The sequence below is a fragment of the Rattus rattus genome, chromosome 1 (assembly GCF_011064425.1).
Source record: "Rattus rattus isolate New Zealand chromosome 1, Rrattus_CSIRO_v1, whole genome shotgun sequence".
NCBI lineage: Eukaryota > Metazoa > Chordata > Mammalia > Rodentia > Muridae > Rattus > Rattus rattus.
In genome coordinates, this window is record NC_046154.1 from 155,871,262 (window position 1) to 155,879,852 (window position 8,591).

General features: G+C 47.9%; 1 protein-coding gene and 1 non-coding gene across 6 annotated transcripts; both read right to left on the reverse strand.

Moving 5' to 3' along the window:
* Positions 1 to 70: 70 nt before the first annotated feature.
* Nabp2 (nucleic acid binding protein 2) lies at positions 71 to 6,901 on the reverse strand. Of its 5 annotated transcripts, none has more exons than XM_032909092.1 (7): positions 6,778 to 6,901; positions 6,288 to 6,389; positions 5,722 to 5,860; positions 5,563 to 5,634; positions 5,328 to 5,409; positions 5,172 to 5,235; positions 71 to 594 (listed from the first exon to the last, which is right to left on the reverse strand). In XM_032909092.1, exons 2-7 carry the CDS (start codon positions 6,364 to 6,366, stop codon positions 395 to 397), a joined length of 636 nt encoding a protein of 211 aa, XP_032764983.1. In that variant the 5' UTR covers positions 6,367 to 6,389; positions 6,778 to 6,901; the 3' UTR covers positions 71 to 394. The 5 variants fall into 5 exon arrangements, with proteins under 5 accessions (XP_032764983.1, XP_032764986.1, XP_032764963.1 ...); XM_032909095.1 differs by having other exon boundaries at positions 6,698 to 6,889; XM_032909072.1 differs by having other exon boundaries at positions 6,693 to 6,889.
* On the reverse strand, positions 4,759 to 4,895 carry LOC116890607. The gene has a single exon (XR_004386758.1). It is a non-coding gene; the product is annotated as a small nucleolar RNA SNORA79 (small nucleolar RNA).
* Positions 6,902 to 8,591: the final 1,690 nt, after the last annotated feature.

Sequence of the window (8,591 nt, forward strand, 5' to 3'; positions counted from 1 at the left end):
CCTTGCTTGGGCACTACCATTCTCTTAAGTACACACCTACTAACCTCTTTCCTATGAGAGAAACAGAGAATCCAGAACAAGTGGGAATGTTTATTAGGAAGAGGGATTTCAGTTAGACCCTCATATCCCACACAAAATCCAGACTGTCTTTTCCAAAGGAGGGCAGGCAGAGGACCTGGATCCCAGGGGACAGACAGCATCAGCAGGACAAGGAGGGCGTGAGTTTGAGGTGGATAAGACCACTGCTTACCACCCCTCCAGGGAAATTTAGTGGCTAAAACACAGCTACTTCACCCTCTAATCCCAAAGCTACAGCCTAATGGAAGACTGTCTTCTTCTCTGAAGAGACACCTGGGTCGTGGCTGTGGTAGGAGGAAGGAGGCCTCATCTCTTGCTATCTCTTGCTGCTCCTGCGGGTTTCTTTGCCGTTGCTGACAGGGCTGCTGGAGGGGCCAGGAGGGCCAGAAGGCGTGTGGTTGGGCTGGCTTCGAGTGATTCGGGTGCTGGGGGGATGTGAGGGGGCGTGAGAGGGATGGGGGCCACCAACAGGACCTGGCTGGGTGCTCAGTCCATTCCCGTTCTGGCTCTCGGAAGCTGGTTGTAGGAGGGGAAGAAACAGAGTTAGGTAGATAAGGTAAGAAAGGGTCCATCTTCAAAGCCCGCTTCTATGCCCCAGAGAGTGGATGTGTCTTCAACAAACACAACTGCATGAATGCTGTTGTACAAAGAGACTATGGGTTGCAAGTAAGAATGGGCCCCTAGCATTGACAATTTTAACTATCAACTTGACACAACCTAGAGTCTACTAGGGAGAGTCTGTCTACGTTGGTTGGCCTGTGGATATGTCTATAGGGGATTATAGTTAACTTAATTTTGCAGGAAGACCCAGCCCAACTGCAGGTAGTCCTATTCCCTAAGCAGGTGGTCCTGAATAGAGTACAAAAAGCTATGGGCTCCAAGTATGAATGGGACCCCTCAATAATTTTGGGAGTTGCTCCATGAACCATATAAAGTTACATCTTACATATCTCTGCATCATTGGAAATTAGACCTAGAATTAGTTCAAGGTTCAAGGACCTCTGAAAAAAAAAGTCCTATGGCCCAAGATGATTGTAAAACTGGAGACATGAAGAAGGGCCTTAAGTTTCTGTTTAAACTAAAAGAGGCTGGGCCTATCATATGTGTGAGGTTGGTGCTTGGGTTAGATATCCAGCACTATAATAAAATAAAAAATACAGGCTGGAGAGATGGCTCAGCGGTTAAGAGCACTGACTGCTCTTCTACAGGTCCTGAGTTCAATTCCCAGCAACCACATCACCATCTGTAATGAGATCTGATGCCCTCTTCTGTGGTGTGTCTGAAGACAGCTACAGTGTGCTCATATATAATATATAAATAAATCTTTAAAGAAAAAGTACACCTAGGGATTAAACCCCTCTGCCACTGAGCCACTTAGCCACACCGTCCTCCCCAACTGTGTATATTTTGTATTTACTTGTGTGTGTGTGTGTGTGTGTGTGTGTGTGTGTGTGTGTGTGTGTGTGTGTTCAAGCATGTATATAACCTTCAGGAGTTGGTCATCTTTTCCACCATGTGCATGTCCTGGGAATTGAACTCAGGTTGTCAGGTTTGATGTCAAATGCCGGTTCCTGCTGAACCACCTTGCCAATTTCCACACCCATATATTTTAAACATTTTAAGGGAGCTGGGAGTGTGAGGTGCTTTCACTCTGGCAACGATAGTCCCTAAACCAGGAGTTAAAAGGGAGAGGCAGGTAAGTGGTGACCCCAGATGCATTCAGGAAGAAGACTTCTTAGCAGTGCCCACCCTGGGAAACAAGAGCTGGCGATTCCCCACTCCAGCGAGCATTACCTGACAGCAGGACAGGAGACACAAAAGAGGAAGGTGTAGGTAGGAGGAGCAGAGATGCCGGGCTAGCTTTGGCTATGAGACCTTCACTTAAAACAAAATAAATAAAAATAAAATAAAAATACAGGGCTGGAGAGATGGCTCAGCAGTTAAGAGCACTGACTGCTCTTCCAGAGGTCCTGAGTTCAATTCCCAGCATCCACATGGTGGCTCACAACCATCTGTAATGGGATCTGATGCCATCTTCTGGTGTGTCTGAAGGCAGCGATGGTGTATTCATACATAAAATAAATATTTAGAAAAAAATACAGTAATGGAAAAGTGTTATCCTATTTTATTCTCTTTTTCTTCTCCTGTTGTTTTTTTTATCCTGGGGACTGAACCCAAGGCCTTGCCACTGAACTTCAGGTCCAACAGTCACATCTACCTTTCCTCCCTCCCTCTCCTCCTCCTTTTCCTCCCTCTCCCTTCTTGCTTGCTTGCTCTTTCTCCCCTTTTCTTTCTTTGAGGCAGGGTCTCCCTGACTGGCCTGATACCTCAGGCTAGCCATCATTGTGGAGTGACCGTCCCTCCTCAGCCTCTGAGGTATGAGGATTGTAGGCATGAGGCATCACACCCTGCATTACGTCATTTTCCTTGTTTTTCTTTTTTACACTTATTTTTATTTTATGTGTAAGAGTTTTTCCTGTATGTGTATGTATGTAGGGGCACCACATTGCCTGAAGAGGGCATATGAGGACAGAAAGGGCCCCGGATTCCCGAAACTGGAGTTACAGATTGTCTGTCGTGAGCTGCCATGAGGGTGTTGAGAACCCAACCAGGTCTTCTACAAAAGCAGCCCTCTGTTCTTAACTGCCAAACCATCTCTCCATCCTTTACATGATCTTCAGCTGAGAACATAGGCTACCTTTTATGGTGGAATTAAATGGTATCAATTTTGATTCTAATATTGGAGGTTCACCACAAAGTCAGTACTAGTAGGCGATATCTGTGGTCATATGTCATATCTGCGGGACTGGCTCCAATGGTGGTCCTGTGCACACGCTTGATGGGAACTGTAATTGACCTAGTTATATATGATCAAGTGGGTGCTCCTTCTGTTTCTTGTTTTGAGACAGGCAGGGTCCTACAGAGTCCTGACTGTCCTGGAATGCACTAAATACACCAGGCTGGCCTCAGACTCACAGAGATTCACCAGTCAATAACTCCTAAAGAGATTAAAGGCGTGTGGCTGTCACATGGAGGTTGGGCGTCGCATTCTGAGTGGAGAAACTGGGAAGAACAAGAACACAAGCATGCACTTGTGTAAGCGAGCACTCATTCGTCCTCTCTGCTGGTGACTGTGGTTTCAGTTGGCAATGGACAGAGGCCCCACAAGACTACTAGGAAGGGTTTGGGGTGGTGGCTCAGTGGTTAGAAGCTTTGGCTTCCAGCACCTACACTGCAGTAACAACCATCTGCAACTCCAATTCCAGAGGATCTGCTGGCCTCTTCTCCTTTCCTCGGGCACTGAATGCATGTGGTATAGTCATTCGTGCAGACAAAACATATGTGTAAGGTAGAAATAGATAAAATCACGAGAGAGAGAGAGAGAGAGAGAGAGAGAGAGAGAGAGAGAGAGAGAGAGAGAGAAAGAGGGAGAGGGAGAGAGAAAGAAAGGGAGAGGGAGAGAGAGGGAGAGGGAGAGAGAGATAGAGAGAGGGAGGGAGAGCGGGAGAGAGAGGGTGAGACTACAACAAATCACCATCTAGAGACTCTGTAGCCATAGGAGTTACAATGTATCACCAATGTGTATCTTGTGATGTCAGTGTAAATCAGCCTACAGAGCTGTGAGCCTTAAAAGGCTATATATCCTTTGTATAAATAAATTTATAATAAGTAACCATGTGATCATATGTTGCTAGCTTTTGTATTTACAACTCTTTCATTTTCATGTTTTTGAGACAAGGTTTTACTATGTATGTGGCCTAGAATTTGCTGTGTAGTCCAGGCTGGTCTCAAACTCACAGTGACTCTTCTGCCTCCACCTCTCCAGTACTGGGGTGTGTGCCATCACACCCTGCTATACTATGTTTGCTGTTATTACTCCAGAAAGGAAAATCCAAATGGATTGTTTGTTTGAGACAAGGTCTAGCTTTAAACCCTAGACTGGATAGGAACTTTGTGACAATTCTTTTGCCTCATTTCCTCCCCAATGCTAGGATCATGGTTGTGAAATTTAACATAAATAACAACAAAATGATTTTTAAAAATGTAGCATATTCCAGAACTAGTCAGGCCTAAGCAGGGGGATCTCTGTGAGTCTGAGGTCAGTCTGGACAACATAGTGAGACACTGTAGCAAAAGAAAAGAAAGGGAGAAAAGAAAAGAAGAAAGAAGAAAAAGAAAAGAAATTAAAAAGAAAAATATAGGGGCTGGACCTGGGTTCAGTTCCCAGCAACCACATAGTGGTTCACAACCATCTGTAATGGGAACCGATTCACTTTTCTGGTATGTCTGAAGAGAGCGACAGTGTACCTCCATATATAAAATAAATAAGTAAATCTTAAAAAAAAAGAAAAATATAATACAGATTATGCCACACAGCCTAGGAATCAAGTAGGCCACACGGTTGAGGGGTGTGTGTGTGTGTGTGTGTGTGTGTGTGTGTGTGTGTGTGTTTGTGTGTATATGTGTGTATGTACCTACTTCTTGGAATATGTTCCTATGACAGCGATTTATGACTGCATACATGTGTAGTCACAAATATATATTCATAAATATATATATACACACATATATGAATATGAATGATGGGGCATATATGGACTTATTACAGAGAATTTATAGTATTTTAAATGCGGTACATGTGATCCTGTTTGCTCTTTTTTTTTTATTGTGTGGCCCCGCAAATTTCAGAGAATTTCAGAGAATACATAGATAATCCCAATATCTTGATATTCTCTGAGTAAAAAAAATCAACTTTCATTTATGATGCCCTGAAATCCTAGTGCCATGCCTACAGGCAACAGGAGGAACAGTCATTACATCCTGTTTGCTCTCAACAGTCATTTGGCGCATGTGGAGAAACCATGTTCCTTTGTTTCTTGGCTGGTGGTAAGGGGAGGAAAGGGAACCTCAGGTCTTTGAGTTCTTGCACCACTGAGACTTGCAGAAGGTGTAAAACATGAAGGAGAACTGGGTGGAGGGGAACATCCTGAGAGAGGAAGCACTTGGAAAAGGGACGAGAGAACCCCTCTTTCCTGACTGAGGAGGATAGGGGACTTAAAGGAGCCAGTGGAAGGAAAGAAATGGATTCCTACCTGGAGAGGCGGCAGGGGGTCCTGTGGTAGCTTGTGGGGCAGTAGGGCTGCTGTCATTCTGCACCTGAAGGCACAGATAGATACTCAAACCCTCTTCAACATCATGCTGCCTGACCTGATCTGCCATTTTCTCTAACGTCAGGCGCGGGGACTCACCGATTTGTTGGACGCCTGCTGGGTATTATACTCTGGATTGGGCTCGCTGAAATTAGGAACTTCAGAATAAACCATGCAGAATCTGCAAAGAAGCGAAAGCCTGGGACTCATCCACCGGGCCACAGACAAGTCCAGCCAGGAGATGCAGGCTGCACAGGCTGCATTGCCTCCTTGCAAACCCTAACTTGCCCACTTTGGGTTCCTAGTGCTTATCTCAATTCCCGAGACAACTTACTCTCCAATCTTTTGCAGATCGCCCCCACGGCCAGTGTATAGTGTCAGACAACCTTTGAACACTGAGGCGTACCTGTGGGGTGAAGCAGGATTCAGTCTTCAGAAAAGTTGGAGGGACTTTTAACCACACCCTACCGCTGTTGGTGCTAGGAGCCCTTACCCTTTGGTGAGTCGGATAATGTCCCCGGGTTGGATTAGGTTGCCCACATCGTCCCACACTGAGATGTTGATGCTGCCCGTTTTGTCTGCCACTTTACAAGTCCGAACCTCGTGCCCATCCTTTGTCTTGGTCACCCGACCTTTCAGGGAAGAAATACATGAGAATGGCAATAAAGTCATACAGGTCGTGATAATAGTGCGAGTCTGGGTATAGGCTGAGAGAGGTAAAAGAACAGAAGCTAAGCCCACATCCCTCCTTGTTGAGCAGGTTATGCGTGGGTGTATGGTGCGGTAGTGGAGAGTCCAGCACCATGGAGAGAGCCCTGAGTGGAAAAAAGGCCCGCGTGGCTAGTGAGGCATTAGTCAGTCGTTTATTTCGTTTTACCTATTTTATACCTTTCAGCAGCTCCCTATGCCAGCGGTCTAAGAGATTAAAATGAGCAGGGCCTTGTGGGCGCCTCCTCCCTGTCCAGACAAGTTAAGAACGCAGGCGGTGGTCCCGTGTGCTCCCACTCTCCATGCTCCTCCCCCTTTGCTCCCACGAGTCCACTGCGCATGCATAGCCACCTGTCTCCAGTACAATGAAGATAAGGTTCAGATTCTTGAGCCCGGGCTTGATATCCTTCACGAAGGTCTCGGTCGTCATGCTTCCCGAGCCGTGGCACCCCGCTGGAAGCGGAAATGGGAGATGAAGGTTCAAGGCTTGGAGCCTCTGCCCCCATGCTCCCGCTTGGCCTACCCATCACAGCAGGCGGGAATTTGGCAGCCTCGGTCCCCCTCTAACCCTTCTGGGAGGTTAGAAACGAACTTCCCTGGGGGCCTCGTACTTCAAGATCAGAACTTATAGATCTCTGGGTAAGATGCTTAGGGGGATGGAAGGCCCTCTGTCAGGATGCCTTCAGTCTCACGCTCCGAAGCGGGGAGGCTGAAGGAGACTCGTAGGGGACCCGGTGCAGCTCCAGGGAACAGAACCTCACTCGGCAGATCTTCCTGAACTCTCGTCCCCGCGACCCAGAACTCGGTCCATCCCCTACCCGATTCGCAGCCCACCACCCACCCAGCCAGCAGGCCGGACTGTGCACACCGCCAAGCCACCCGCAGGGGGAGCCAGGGGGCTGGCTGCCGCCGGATGCTGCGGAAAGGAACGCGGGAGCGCGTACATTCCCGGAAACGTCCCCTGATCTCCTCCAGCCAATAGAGTCCTATCTGCCGCCCAAAGCGCCCCACCTCCGGCTACCGCCCATCCAATCAGGCTCCGAGATTCCCTCCCCGCCATGGGGGCAGTTTTAGGGTTTAAAGGAGCCTCGCACAATATTAGCTCCGTCGGGGAAAAGATGGCCGGACCACCAGGGGGCGCCTCATCTACCAGTCTTCCCTTCCGCTCAAAGAATGCACTTCGGACTCTTAAGATTTTATTTTCCCTTCAAGTAGTGTCACAAAGGAAAAAAGGTCCAAGGGCTTTGGGATGCAGCGGGCAAACGTTTTAATTCCAGCCTGTTTCTTTGCTTCTTTTCCCGGCAGTTCTTTCTTTTTTCTTTTTTTTTTTTCGGAGCTGGGGACCGAACCCAGGGCCTTGCGCTTGCTAGGCAAGCGCTCTACCACTGAGCTAAATCCCCAACCCCTTCCCAGCAGTTCTTAAACACATAACTATTTTACACAGGAAAATGGAAAGTTAGGTAAAAGCTAATACGTTGGGCATGGCAGGAACTTACATATCTTTAATACACTAAACGGTTCGGCTCAGGGCTCTGGGACAAGTGGCATTTTCGCCATAGAAAGATAATTGGCAGATTCAGCCTCCTTTGAAAGACGTTGAACCGGGGACCTAAAAAGCAAGTCTTAAGCCTGGTTGGCAGTGGGGATGGGGGAGTTGCAGGCGGATCTCTGAATTTGAGGCCAACCTATCCTACTTAGTGAATTCCAGGACAGACAGGAAAACAAAGAGAAACCCTGACTGGGGGGAGGGGAGAGGAAGCAAATCTAATTTGGTTCACAGGGCACATCCGATTCCTATTTCCTTATTTCATTGGATCTCAGAGCCACCTAGAAGCTTTTGTTTCCTCCCGTACTTGTCAGATTGTCTTAAAAGGAAGCGGCTAGTTCTGTATTCTCACGAATGAGCCAGTAACATATGTACTAATGTGAATTGCCCTTTTAAAAAGAGAATATAACAATACTATTTGACACCAGACTAGCCTAAGAGGTAATGTAATTGCATTCCTTGTTTTGCTTAACCGCTTACCTACCACAGAGAGTTTTAAACTCCACCTCGACTCTCCTCAGGTTCTCTCCCACCCATATTCCCCCAACCTTGCTTTGCAGCCTTAAGAAGTCAAATCCATTAGTGTTTCGGGGCATTCTGAGTTTTTGAAGAGCCATCTTGGATACTGCAAGAGTCTGGCTGGGGGCGGACGACCCCTGGGGCACCCTAGATTAAAGCTTTGCGGTGAGATACTCCCTCCCTCTCCACCCTGCGGCCTCCTAAGTTAACAGCAGTATCCATCCCCATGACTGTGAGTCACAAGGTCTGGAGGCTCCAGGATGCTGACCACAGCTCTGGAAACTGAGGGGCTGGGAGGACAGCAGGCCACGCTGTAGACCAGCTGCTCTGCAGCTGATGTAGACCTCGTCCCAGCGCTGCATCAGGTCTGGCATCCGAGTCGTGCACCACCGAACACAAAGTGACTCGGCAGTGCTGGACACCCAGGGTCGCCCCAGATCTTCCCACCTGAAGAACATAGACCCCTCCCTCCCAAAAGGCTACACAGTCAATCCTGAAGAACTTCCGGTCTACAGCGGAGGCCTAGCTAGCCCCCGCCTCTCGTAGGCCGCTCGCTAGGAGCGTCCAGGCGCCACCGAGTTAAACAGAGA